Source organism: Schistocerca cancellata, chromosome 8 (assembly GCF_023864275.1).
Source record: "Schistocerca cancellata isolate TAMUIC-IGC-003103 chromosome 8, iqSchCanc2.1, whole genome shotgun sequence".
Classification (NCBI taxonomy): Eukaryota; Metazoa; Arthropoda; class Insecta; order Orthoptera; family Acrididae; genus Schistocerca; species Schistocerca cancellata.
Genome location: NC_064633.1, coordinates 130,632,831 through 130,647,832, shown reverse-complemented (window position 1 = coordinate 130,647,832; position 15,002 = coordinate 130,632,831). Strand labels below are relative to the sequence as shown.

The 15,002-nt window shown below is 44.5% G+C and overlaps 1 protein-coding gene across 1 annotated transcript in view; it reads right to left on the bottom strand.

The window, feature by feature from the left end:
* Positions 1-15,002, bottom strand: part of LOC126095421 (protein O-mannosyl-transferase TMTC2-like) — a 1,040,622-nt gene that overhangs the window by 673,703 nt on the left and 351,917 nt on the right. Inside the window, exon 4 of the mRNA XM_049910218.1 lies at positions 13,448-13,700. Within this exon, the coding sequence (XP_049766175.1) occupies positions 13,448-13,700 (253 nt within the window). The remainder of the gene's footprint in view (positions 1-13,447; positions 13,701-15,002) is intronic.

The window sequence follows — 15,002 nt, the reverse complement described above, 5'->3', positions numbered from 1 at the left end:
TGTTTTCAAGTACTCGAAACGGCTTTTGATTTTACACAGTGAGAGACCAAGTGATCCATAGAGCAAAACTGGTAGAATAATAGTTTTGTATATTCTAATCTTTAAATTCCTAGGCAATATCCGTGATGAAAGTAATTTATTCAGGTGATCGTATAGATCTTATAATTAAATTTTACTCTAAACGTTTAGGTCTCATCTCTATCTACGATAATGATGGAGGCTGAATAAGTGGATTAAAGTTAGTGCCCCGCTCAGCCCAGGTCTCCTTGCTTACTAGGCAGGAATGCTGCGCATTACACCAATGCAGCACTATAGCTAATATTGCTTCATGAACTACCCAAGTCCAATGCTCTCCCCACCACAACCTTCATATCTTCAGCTTATTTTTTCCCCTAAATCGTCACTACTGCTGCCACGGCTCTCTGGCTCTGGAACAATCCAAACGACTCCGTCTATAATGGTGCCGACCAGGGTTGGGTTGGGTTGTTGTGGGGAAGAGACCAAACAGCGAAGTCATCGGTCTCATCGGATTAGGGAAGGACGGGGAAGGAATTCGGCCGTGCCGTCTCAGAGGAACCATCCCAGCATTTGCCTGGAGCGATTTAGGAAAATCGCGGAAAACCTAAATCAGGATGGCCGGACCCAGGATTGAACCGTCGTCCTCTCAAATGTGAGTCCAGTGTGCTAACCACTGCCGACCAGGATTCATGGACTGCCGATGAATGGCTTTGCATTGTGTCCACCGGTGAATCACGGTTCTGCACTACCTTAGACATTCTATTCTTCCAATGTTTTGTAGACACGCAGCGGCGTTACTCCTGCGACATTGTATGGGGAACCATCGAGCACAGCCTCATGTCACTGTTGGTAGTGCTTGAGGGAACTCAGACGCGACAACTGTACGTACGGTTAGCCTGCATTCTCATGTTTTAAGACACAAGCGACGACATTGTGGTGGCATGGTTCAATAGGACAATGCTTGGTCAGAAATGGCAACTTTTCTGCATGAACTGCCTGCGTCACGTTAAAGTACTCCCGTAGCAAGTAACATACTCAGATATGCCCCCGATGAATCATGTGTAGAACCAGTTTGGACACCAACTCCGCTGCAGTGTCCGGATTATCGAGGACCAGTCACAACAACTGCTGGTCAGCTTGCGTGAGCAGAGGGTACAACTGCCTTATGACACCGTTCCCATCTGAATCAGTGCACGCATCGAGGCCGTAAGGGGTGCAACGTCACACTGATAATTGGGCTCAGTTCTTTACATATCTGTCTCGATTTTGAGATCACTGGAATAACACCACAAACCCTTTCTTCAATTTTCTGCCTAGTTGATATCTTTAAGAATAAGCAGTAAGGCTGCATAGACGACTATTGCAACTGCTATCCTTCATTCTTTTGTTCTACTACAACGTATGTACGAATTGTGATGGATTAGTTTGTGATTTTATTGTTCTACTTAGTATTTCATTCGTGTAGGAACCACAGTCATACAACATTTCTAAAAAGGGAACATTTCCACTACCAATTGTAATTAGAACCCTCCATCATCCAATCTATGAGGAAGGTTTCGGTTCAGAACTGGCGAGTTAGTTTCGTATGTTTGTGTCAACACCGGGGCATCGTACCAATGAATTTCTGCTGGAAGGTTAGTGAAGCAGCTGGGAATCGACTGCTGACGTGGCCGAGACTGGTCAGATTGTTCTAGAACCTTCCAAACAGTAGGAGAATGTTACGGAATGTTACAGAATCTTTTAAAAAGTTACAGAATGTTCTATAATGTTCCAGAATGTTCTCAAATGTTCAATTGTCCTGATGTGAAGATGACGTGTTTGAGCTGAGAAGGGTGTAAGTGGGCGATAACGAAACGCATCTAAATCGATTAGAGTGGATCAAGGAAATGTGAAAGAGATAGAAAATGGAATAAGGTTCAAGAAAGTTATAGAATCTTCTAGAATGTTCGGGATCTCGAATGTTCTATCATCGTGTTGTGGTGGGAATATACTCGAGCTGAGAAAAGTATGTACCATCGTCAGTGCAAAAACTTTCGAGACCCGATTAGTAGCGAATTAGGGAGAAGTTAATGTTGTGATTTTAATACTTCAGGTATCGTACATAGTCTCCCCCCTCTTGACTGAGACGTTAAGAACTTCCGTATTGTTGTTGCTGTTGTTGTTGTTGTTGTTGTTGTGATCTTCAGTCCAGAGACAGGTATAATGCAGCTCTCCATGCTACACTATCCTGTACAACCTTCTCCATGTCCCAGTACCTACTGCAACCTACATCCTTCTGAATCTGTTTAGTGTGTTCATCTTTTGGTCTCCCTCTACGCTTTTAATCCTCAAACTGGTTCAAATGGTTCACATGGCTCTGAGCACTATGGGAATTAACTTCTGAGGTCATCAGTCCCCTAGACTTAGAACTACTAAACCTAACTAACGTAAGGACATCACATACATCCATGCCCGAGGCAGGATTCGAACCTGCGACCGTAGCGTTCGCGTGGTTCCAGACTGTAGCGCCTAGAACCGCTCGGTCACTCCGGCCGGCATTTTAACCCTCCACGCTGCCCTCCAATAATGAATTGATGATCCCTTGATGGCTCAGAATACGCCCTACCTACCGAACCCTTCTTCTAGTCAAGTTGTGCCACAAATTTCTCTTCTCCAAAATTCTATTCAATATCTCCTCATTAGTTATGTGATCTACCCACCTAATCTTCAGCAGTCTTCTGTAGCACCACATTTCGAAGGCTTCTATTCTCTTCTTGCCCAAACTATCTATCGTCCATGTTTCGATTTCATACATGGCTACACTCCATACAAATACTTTCAGAAACGACTTCCTGACACTTAAATCTATACCCAATGTTAACAAAAACGTTTTCCTTGCCATTGCCAGTCTACATTTTATATCCTCTCTACTTCGACCATCATCAGTTATTTTGCTCCCCAAATAGCAAAACTCCTTTACTACTTTAAGTGTCTCATTTCCTAATATAATTCCCTCAGCATCATCCGACTTATTTCGACTACATACCATTATCCTCGTTTTGCTTTTGTTGATGTTGATCTTAAATCCTCCTTCCAGACACTGTCCATTCCATTCAACTGCTCTTCCAAGTCCTTTGCTGTCTCTGACAGAATTACAATGTCATCGGCGAACCTCAAAGTTTTTATTTCTTCTCCATGGATTTTAATTCTTACTCCGAATTTTTCTTTATTTCTTGCTGAATACACAGATTGAATAAAATCGGGAATAGGCTAAAACCCCGTCTCACTCCCTTCCCAAACACTGCTTCCTTTCCATGCCCCTCGACTCTTATAACTGCAACCTGGTTTCTGTACAAATTGTAAATAGCCTTTCGCTCCCTGTGTTTCACCCCTACCACTTTCAGAATTTGAGAGTATTCCAGTCAACATTTTCAAAAGCTTTCTCTAACTCTACAAATGGTAGAACGTAGGTTTGCCTTTCCTTAATTTATTCTCTAGGGTCAGTACTGCCTCACGTGTTACAACATTTTATACTTCGGTATAACCATGTGAAACCTCCAGAAAAGTCCTTCCTTGTACAGTTCTTCAAATCGCGCCTCACATTGGCTTGAATGTCGGTTATGTCGTCAAAGCGTTGATCCTTCATGTGAATTTATGGAATCCGTTAATTTTTTCTGGTAGGCTCCTATTTATAAAACTACGGTTCATCACTAATGACTTTCCAGAAAAGAATTATCCCCATTTGTGTTTTAGTCAATTTGCTACACGCGTCCGCCGGCCGTAGTGGCTGAGCGGTTCTAGGCGCTACAGTCTGGAACCGCGCGACCGCTACGGTCGCAGGTTCGAATCCAGCCTCGGGCATGGATGTGTGTGATGTCTTTAGGTTACTTAGGTTTAAGTAGTTCTAAGTTCTAGGGACCTGATGACCTCAGATGTTAAGTCCCATTGTGCTCAGAGCCATTTCTTTACCCGCGTCCAGGCCTCGTTGTTTTTGTTCTGAGGTGAAAGTGTGCAAGATAAATTTTGCACGCACTTTTCTCTCGTTGAAAGCATTGTGGAGAACATACTGAGCACTTGGTTTAGAGATGTTGCTCCATTTCGACTTGTGACACAGCGACGTTGCACACCACGGCCAAACATCCACTGCTTAAAACTGCCTGTTCACAAGTGATCGAATGCATAACTCTAGTAGTGACAGCACTGACTTCACTTACACCTCAGAAATCAAAATAGTCTCAGAACTATTTCGAGGACGGTGTATAGATTAGGGCGAGGCGCATTTGTCAGTATGCTTTTGGAAATCGGTCAGAGCACATCAAGAAGAAGAGAAAGTGATAGAAAGTGAAAGAAATTTAAGTGATAGTTAAACGCCTACGGTACCGAACAATATATTAAGTGGAATTTTAGCGTGTTAACTAAGATTTAGCAGGATTCCAAAACCTGACATAGGAGATCCTATCAGTGATGCGCTGAAACGAAGTACTTAACAGTCGAACATTCTACAGAATCTTTGAACGAGAATTGCTAATAGTTTTTAACGTTCATTTTAAAAATGTTCTCGAATATTCTAGAGTCATTTGTGTTCTCTCTGGAAACGAATAAAAATAAAGACCAAGCGAAGCTGGTTTATCCTGTTTATCCTTCGCTATTTGTTGATACTATAAAGGGAGTTTGCTCAAAAAGAGGCAGTTATAGCAATCTGTCATCATAAGCCTTTCGAAATGAATGGAAATGCCCGAAGAGAAGGATTAAAATTCTTAATATACATTATGCAGTCGCATAATCGAGGGTGCGGCAAATATGATATGGTACAACATGATGAAAGAGCAAAAAATTACAATGACCGATGGATGGGATCCATTGTTCTCAACATAAAGAAGCACGTTGTGCTAAATTTGCAGGCATGGAGCACATGATGAACTTGGCGGTACGAGTAGTAAGTCTTCTGAAATTGCAAGCATTATTCCGCTGATAATAACAACAATTTTCTATTAATCTTGAAGAAGAGTATGGGCACATATTACTGCAACGTTCGTTGGTTAAGTCAAGGGACATGCCTGAAATGATTTTTCGATTGAAACCCCGCTATAACTCAAATTTTGAAGGAAGAAAGATTACAGGAAAGAAAATTAGAACACCTGGAATGAACTGTAGACCACACATTTTAAGTGGTTGGAAGGTCTCTGTTGGATTCCTTTCATGTTAATTTCTTTAATATGTTGTCATTTACGGCATACATTCCACTTCTAAATTTACTGTGGTGTTTCTGCCTCTATCTGGGAGGAGACTGAGCAGTGGAACGTGTTACTTTTACACATAATCAAGAACGATCTGTCACACTACTACACTATAAAACACAGTTTATATGTAATTCATGTCACACAGTCTCATACGGAACCTTCATCTACTTTCTTTTATATACTGTATATGATAAGATCCTGTCATCCCCCTTCCCTTGTGTGTGAAAGGATGAATCAGCAAATGTATTTCTAGTTGCATGCTCGATGGTAGCGGATAAGCCGGTCTTCTAGAGAACAGTAGGACCAACGTCGGAACAGGTAGCTACGCTTTCTAAAAGCAAAGAGGTTTCTATTCTTCGTATAGTCCTGCCCGTCCCTTGTCATGTTGGTATAGGAAACTGCCTCTCTGGCCACTTCTGTTGGTTTCTGTTAAGCACCCTCGGTAGGGACCCAGGCCAGTCTGCCCACGGCGAGCGTCTGAAGTGGTAAGATCTCCGGCTAAGTGCGTCTCTCCTAAGTCAGTAGGACAATGGATTTCTTAAGTTCAGCTTAACTGGAAATTTAATCACCTTTGTTTCAGGTTTAGATCTAAAATATCTTATGTTATCTTAAATTACAACACAGTGTAATTCGAGTGTGAAGTTCAGGAAATCTTCCAATAGTTACTTAGTCACTACTTTGTGAGTAAAGTGGGACCACGTGTTGATGATCCGTAACTCTAACTAAGATCATCAATCTCAAATGCGAATCAGTGCGAGATTATAACGTCTCGTCTTGACGATATTTTTCAATATAGCAATTGAATTGGTTGGTTGTGGTTAATTTCCTCTTGCATATGTTTCAACGTTCTTCGTGTGTTAGTTTATGAATGCAGTGTTGTATGCAGTCTCCCAATATTGGCCCCATATTTGATGTGTTCCGTAAGATTACAAACTCACATTTTCACAATCTTAAATAAGGCACCAGTTTAATTATGAAACAAGTTTAATATGCTGAAATTTTAACGGTACAATGATCAATGTTAAAATAAATGTCTAAATATAAACTGATTTATTTCTTTTTATTTAAATTATATATATATATATATATATATATATATATATATATATATATATATATATATATATATATATATATACCTGGAAATGGAAAAAAGAACACATTGACACCGGTGTGTCAGACCCACCAAACTTGCTCCGGACACTGCGAGAGGGCTGTACAAGCAATGATCACACGCACGGCACAGCGGACACACCAGGAACCGCGGTGCTGGCCGTCGAATGGCGCTAGCTGCGCAGCATTTGTGCACCGCCGCCGTCAGTGTCAGCCAGTTTGCCGTGGCATACGGAGCTCCATCGCAGTCTTTAACACTGGTAGCATGCCGCGACAGCGTGGACGTGAACCGTATGTGCAGTTGACTGACTTTGAGCGAGGGCGTATAGTGGGCATGCGGGAGGCCGGGTGGACGTATCGCCGAATTGCTCAACACGTGAGGCGTGAGGTCTCCACAGTACATCGATGTTGTCGCCAGTGGTCGGCGGAAGGTGCACGTGCCCGTCGACCTGGGACCGGACCGCAGCGACGCACGGATGCACGCCAAGACCGTAGGATCCTACGCAGTGCCGTAGGGGACCGCACCGCCACTTCCCAGCAAATTAGGGACACTGTTGCTCCTGGGGTATCGGCGAGGACCATTCGCAACCGTCTCCATGAAGCTGGGCTACGGTCCCGCACACCGTTAGGCCGTCTTCCGCTCACGCCCCAACATCGTGCAGCCCGCCTCCAGTGGTGTCGCGACAGGCGTGAATGGAGGGACGAATGGAGACGTGTCGTCTTCAGCGATGAGAGTCGCTTCTGCCTTGGTGCCAATGATGGTCGTATGCGTGTTTAGCGCCGTGCAGGTGAGCGCCACAATCAGGACTGCATACGACCGAGGCACACAGGGCCAACACCCGGCATCATGGTGTGGGGAGCGATCTCCTACACTGGCCGTACACCACTGGTGATCGTCGAGGGGACACTGAATAGTGCACGGTACATCCAAACCGTCATCGAACCCATCGTTCTACCATTCTTAGACCGGCAAGGGAACTTGCTGTTCCAACAGGACAATGCACGTCCGCATGTATCCCGTGCCACCCAACGTGCTCTAGAAGGTGTAAGTCAACTACCCTGGCCAGCAAGATCTCCGGATCTGTCCCCCATTGAGCATGTTTGGGACTGGATGAAGCGTCGTCTCACGCGGTCTGCACGTCCAGCACGAACGCTGGTCCAACTGAGGCGCCAGGTGGAAATGGCATGGCAAGCCGTTCCAGAGGACTACATCCAGCATCTCTACGATCGTCTCCATGGGAGAATAGCAGCCTGCATTGCTGCGAAAGGTGGATATACACTGTACTAGTGCCGACATTGTGCATGCTCTGTTGCCTGTGCCTATGTGCCTGTGGTTCTGTCAGTGTGATCATGTGATGTATCTGACCCCAGGAATGTGTAAATAAAGTTTCCCCTTCCTGGGACAATGAATTCACGGTGTTCTTATTTCAATTTCCAGGAGTGTATATATATATATATATATATATATATATATATATATATATATATATATATATATATATATATATACCGGTTGTCGTTAGATGACTATTAAAAGATTATAATTAATGTTAGTCTGGTTGGCAATTTGGTAAACTAGACTGGATACCTGGTTAAACAGTTGCTCAGTAATGCGAGGATAACTTCCCCAGATAGCTCACAGCTTTTAACCCGCTTTTATTAACTTGAATATCAGCACCGCTTTCAGAACAACTTAATGCATCAACATTACATGGTATGTGGACTCGGCTGCACACTAACCACAGCATGACATTAGAAAGTGAGGAAAAATTAATATCTGATTGGATATGGATACATTTGAAAGGAAAATCGCCTGACAAAAAACACTATTCATTTATCCAAGCTCACTGACGTTAAAGAAAACGCAAATTTTGAACAATTCGTTCTGCTCTTGAAAGAATTACAACGATAGTTTTATAAATTTTATGATAACATTGCCAGTACACATGTGTTTCCTAGCTGTTTACAAGACGGTTTCCCATTTCAATTGAAAGCACCACTGCACATTTGCAGATGCGAGAGACTGATGTTTAGCGTAATACACATCTAAAAGACAAATTCATTTAGGTTAAAACTTTACTGAGTAAATTATTTTCTGTGCTGGTGTAAGTTATCGCCAGCGCACCAGGTTGGCAATGATCTAGCGCGAAGATCGATAGTTGGCCCTGTATCAGGTGCGCCTATTATGTGAGAGGCCAGACACACACCGACAAGCAACAAACTCCCAACGCCCTCAATACAGCATGTACACTACTGGCCATTAAAATTACTACTCAAGAAGAAATGCAAATCATAAACAGGTATTCATTGGAGAAATATATTATACTAGAACTGACATGTGATTACATTTTCACGCAATTTGGGTGCACAGATCCTGAGAAATCAGTATCCAGAACAACCATCTCTGGCCGTAATAACGGCCTTGATAGCCTGGGTATTGAGTCAAACAGAGCTTGGATGGCGTGTACAGGTACAGCTGCCCATGCAGCTTCAACACGATACCACAGTCCATCAAGAGTAGTGACTGGCGTATTGTTACGAGCCAGTTGCTCGACCACCATTGACCAGACGTTTTTATTTGGTGAGAGATCTGAAGAATATGCTGGCCAGGGCAGCAGTCGAATGTTTTCTGTATCCGGAAAGGCCCGTAGAGGACCTGCAAAATGCGGTCGTGCAGTATCCTGCTGAAATGTAGGGTTCCACAGGCATCGAATGAAGGGTAGAGTCACGGGCCGTAACACATCTGAAATGTACCGTCCACTATTCAAAGTGCCGTCAATGCGAACAAGAGGTGACCGAAACGTGTAACCAATTGCACCCCACACTATCACGCCTGGTGATATGCCATTATGGCGATTACGAATACACGCTTCCAACGTGCGTTCACCGCGATGTCGCCAAACACGGAAGCGACCATCATGATGCTGTAAACAGAACCTGGATTCATCCGAAAAAATGACGTTTTGCCATTCGTGCACCCAGGTCCGTCGTTGAGTACACCATCGCACGCGCTCCTGTCTGTGATGCAGTGTCAAGGGTAACCCCAGCCACTGTCCCCGAGCTGACAGTCCATGCTGCTGCAAACGTCGTCGAACTGTTCGTGCAGATGGTTGTTGTCTTGCAAACGTCCCCATCTGTTGACTCAGGGATCGAGACGTGGCTGCATGATCAGTTACAGCCATGCGGATAAGATGCCTGTCATCTCGACTGCTAGTGATACGAGGCCGTTGGGATCCAGCACTGCGTTCCGTATAACCCTCTTGAATCCACCGATTCCATATTGTGCTAACAGTCATTGGATCTCGACCAACGTGAGCAGCAATGTCGCGACATGATAAACCGCAATCGCGATAGGCAACAAACCGACCTTTAGCAACGTCGGAAACGTGATGGTACGCATTTCTCCTCCTTACACGAGGCTTCACAACAACGTTTCACCTGGCAACGCCTCTCAACTGCTGTTTGTGTTTGAGAAATCTGTTGGAAACTTTCCTCATGTCAGGACGTTATAGGTGTTGCCACCGGCGCCAACCTGTGTGAATGCTCTGACAAGCTAATCATTAGCATATCACAGCTTCTTCTTCCTGTCTGTTAAATTTCGCGTCTTTAGCACGTCATCTTCGTTGTGTAGCAATTTTAATGGCCACTAGTGTCTATAGGCCGCCGCCGCTGACCGCAATTTCTCGTTGCCTCACTGACTCACTCAGGCGACGACAGTGCATAGCGACCAGATCGAGACTAGCAGCAATATTAAAGTTTGTAATAGCAAGATTACCGATACTGTCTGCTAGAGGACTATTCTGGATGAGCTTGTGCCACAACACATGGACTCTATTAAAGTTAAGTAGCAGCTATTTCTCTGTGTAAATAAAAAACCATGTTAATCCATGTGTGCATTTGTGTTGTAGAAGGAGGATAGCAGCCTCTCATAATAACATCCTCTCCCTTGCTTCCTAAGCTACAAGACTCTACAGTGGGGCGAGGCCAATACATTGGCGTCGTGAATGTGATAAAATATTTCGAATAACATATCACATAAGTAATGATGATGGTCGAAGTAGAGAGGATATAAAATGTATATTGGCAATGGCAAGGAAAGTGTTTCTGAAGAACAGAAATTTGTTAACATCGAGTATAGATTTAAGTGTCAGGAAGTCGTTTCTGAAAGTATTTGTATGGAGTGTAGCCATGTATGGAAGTGAAACGTGGACGATAAATAGTTTAGACAAGAAGAGAATAGAAGCTTTCGAAATGTGGTGCTACAGAAGAGTGCTGAAAATCAGTTGATTAGGTGGGTAGATCACATAACTAATGAAGAGGTATTGAATTGAATTGGAGAGAAGAGAAATTTGTGGCACAAGTTGACCAGAAGTAGGGATCAGTTGGTAGGGTATATTCTGAGGCATCAACGGATCACCAATTTTGTATTGGGGTGCTGCGTGGAGGGTGAAAATCGTAGAGGAAGACCAATAGATGAGTACACTAAACAGATTCAGAAGGATATAGGTTGCAGTAGGTACTGGGAGATGAAGAATCTTGCACAGGATAAAGTAGCACGGAGAGCTGCATCAAACCAGTCTCTGGACTGAAGACCACAACAACAACAACATGTGTGTCAAAGGCTTTTTTCCATTATGAAAGTAAATAAGTCACAATTATGTGGCAACAGGAGTGCAAAAATCGCTGAAACTGTATCTGTCCATATGTCGACAGTCAGAACCAGATAAAAACTGAATCACATCTGCAGTGCGAGAAAATTAATAAAAATAACAATATATATGACGGCATTATGTGTTCCCGAAAGAATAGTTGCCATAGATGACCATGCAGCTTTGCTAGAAATGAAATGATAATTAAATGGACACCCTAGCTGCAAACAGGCGTTGATGTACTTCACTGGGGAGATGTAAAAATGTGTGCCCTGACTGGGATTCGAACCCGGGATCTCCTGCTTACATGGCAGACGCTCTATTCATCTGAGCCACCGAGGGCACAGAGGATAGTGTGCCTGCAGGGACTTCTCCCTTGCACGCTCCCCGTGACACCCACATTCCCAACATGTCCACACCACTACATTCATTCGTAGTGCGCCTAATAGACCCGTACGGGACTTGGTAGATTAATGAGTATGATGGGCAAACATCTATTAGGCGTTCTACGAATGTAGTGGTGTGGACATGTTGGGAATGTGGGTGTCATGGGGAGCGTGCAAGGGATAAGTCCCTGCAGGTGCCCCATCCTCTGTGCCCTCGGTGGCTCAGATGGATAGAGCATCTGCCATGTAAGGAGGAAATCCAGGGTTCGAGTCCCGGTCAGGGCACAAATTTACAACATGTCCCCAGTGAAGTACATCAACGCCTGTTTGCAGTTACGGTGTCCATTTAATTATCGTTTCATAATAAAAATAACAGTGAAAATTTGGCTTTTCGTGACCTATGTTGTTGAGAATATGTCGTATGCAGTGCGATGCAGTGCCATTTAAATATCGTTGGTTCACTGTTTCCCCGCGTCCCCTCCTCACATTCAGACTAGAGATGGGGGATCCGCTCCTGAACTAATTCATAGAGTTGAATCTTTCAAAGGAGTGAACAATCAGTGATTCAGAAAAAAAGAACGGTAGCTCCAAACGTTTCCCACGGGAGAGAGAGAGAGAGAGAGAGAGAGAGAGAGAGAGAGAGACGGAGCATATCAGCGGCGCCTCTGCTGGTCAGAGCACAGTGCACGCCACACAACACAGCCAGCGCCGGCCTCTGCCCTGCTTCTGCCTTGGCTGCCTGCATTATGCAGTGCCCCATTGGATTTTGTGTTTCACATATGCTGTGCCGTCTCTGTGCGTCCTCTGCCGCGTGCAGTGTCTGGCGCAGCTTAACTTAGCATCGCACTCTGTCGGCGATCGTTTCAGTCGCACATCCTGCCCTCTGGGTAGTTGATGGGAGCAACAGGACACAGAGCCTCCTAGCGGAGAACATAAGAACTACTTGCAACAACCTGCTCGCAAGAGAACGGACGATTTGTCTCGGAGCGGGTGACTGGTGGCCGTTCACCACTCCCCCCACCCTCGGAACTTGCCCGCTCAACGCTCACCCCACCGTTCTCGACTCTAGCCAGAGCGTTGAGCAAAGCAACTCAGGTGTCACTCTGGTCTCTGCAGTCTTAGCTCACGCAGTAATACAGCTCGCGGCTCGACCTGCTTGACTCAGCGCTTCTGCATTGGAGTTCGTCTCTACTGGATATTGTTCTTCGTAGTAATACCGCTATGTATATTACATTATTATGTTATGTATACATCATTTGTTTTTATTTTATTTTTATTTTTTTAAACTGTTCAGATTAGGTTCCTGACGACTCCTCGTACTATAGGATTTTTATTATGAACACTCGAATTTACGCTTTAATTACGAGCGAACCGATAAACGTATTGCAAAATGTGATACACCAATATTTTCCTTGTTTTATTCTGCGAAAGGCTATATGAAGCACTTTAGTCTTACAGTCAAATTTATATTTTTTTTTCTTATTCTGGTACGGATTTTGCGATTTTAGGCGTCTTCGGAAGGAAACGTTCACTTTAAAAATATATGGCTTGCGATGTATTTGTATGAGGTTAATGAAATTTTAATACTGTATAGCCAAATATATTGTTAATGTAAATCTCAAGTTACAACATTTTCCGATCACCCAAAAAACCACGATAGTGCAAAATAAATCAATAATCAAAAACTTTGTCATATCGTGGAAATTTCAATAAACAATACAAAATTCTTACTCATTATCTGTGTTACTTCAAAATAGGATCAAATAAGATGAAAATACAGGTATAGTACTGGAATAAACCAAGTTTAAAGGGCAATGTGCCTTCCATTTATTTTCTATTGTGAATGAGTGGTGAGTCATGAAAAAGAGCTAGTTCATTTCAGGGAGTGAACAGTTCTGATCCGATCTCTGAAAAGAACAGTTTTGCCCATCTCTAATTCAGACAGCCTGGCATTGGGAGGGGGGGGATGTGGTGGGGCGAAAGAGTTGTGGCGCTCGTGCCAGCCCACGGCCGTCCCTGAAGTGCCTCTGCTTCGGCGCTCACTCACCGTGGCGTCGGCGGCGAGCAGCGCGCGCGCCCAGCGCACGACGGCGGCGGTGGCGGCGGCGTGCAGCGCCACATTGCTCAGGTGGAAGCCGGCGGGCCGCAGCCGCCACAGCGCCGCGTCCAGCCGGAAGCTGAGCACCGCCAGCGGCCGGTAGGAGCCGTGCGAGCCGGCGTGCCGCAGCGGCGTGCCCCAGAAGTCGTGCCGCCACACGCGCCACCACGACTCCGCGCCGCCGCCCACCACATCCTCGTTCGTCAGGATCGCGCGGCTGCGGAAGATCACGAACCTCAGTATCCAGGCCTTACTTCAATCAACATGTCAATCACAGCTATAGGGGAGTCAGACAAGTTACTGCACACACTTGACAACCAGTAGTTATGTGTAACAAAGCGACCGCTACGGTCGCAGGTTCGAATCCTGCTTCGGGCATGGATGTGTCTGATGTCCTTCGGTTAGTTAGGTTTAAGTAGTTCTAAGTTCTAGCGGACTGATGACCTCAGATGTTAAGTCCCATTGTGCTCAGAGCCATTTTTGTAACAAAGCAAGGTGTGGAAATGTCATACTTGTTTTTATACCAACCCTGATACATCTTTCGGCTTTTTCTGGTCACTTTATACACGTGATGAACATACAGTGTAGTAACCGCTACCTGTGGCTGTGCTCGTGTATCAGTTTTTTGTTTTGATGAGTGATCTGAGTAAGTAAGTTTTTGTACACGCAATATTGTCAGCTGCCTTTATGTGTCTGTCTGTTCTACACTCATGCTCATAAATTAAGGATAATGCTGATACATTGTGGAACAACTCTTTGGTGGGCGGGTTGTGGGTTCAAATCACCTCGGGGTATGACCATGCTGTGCATTTGACTAGTGGTCGTCGCATGGTGGCGCTGGCAGCAGTCCACATATGCAGACGTGTGTTGGTGCATGTCAGAGTACGGTGCAGTGAGTAACCATAGCGCCATCTGGTTTCCCCCTTCAAGCTAGACGAGTTTTGTTCTTTATAGTTTTTTCGTTTGATGCTTATTTAGTGAGATATTTGGCCCGGTCACCATCAGTGGACCACCGTGTAACACACGTGGTAAACGTATAAAGTACTTGTTCTGGTAAAAGTATGAATGGGATCATAATTAAATGTGATGGTCATTGTCACTGGAGTGTCACCATAAAGACGTTTACGATAGACACTAATACTAGATTTATATACAAATGTAGAAATGGAGATCAGCACACGCTGGTGCGTAGAGTAGATGGCAAAGAGAACCTAACCTAGATGCAGCATGACACCACCCGAGGGCGAGACTCTCGCAGTATTCCTGAGGTCCTCGACCTCGGTTGGTGAGCAGCACTACATTGGACAGTGACTGCCCAAGGGCGAGAAGCTCAACGTCTCACTGAGGTACACCCTCCACGACACTCTTTCCTGCCTTCCAATTTCCTATCTTCTTAGTACTTAAATTTTTGTAAGACAAGAGCGCAGAAGAGCGAAGCGCATTAAGAATACATGGAGGCGAACAAAAAAGTGAAAACATTGCTACGTCGAGATAAAAGGAAATGGATAGATGAGCAAGC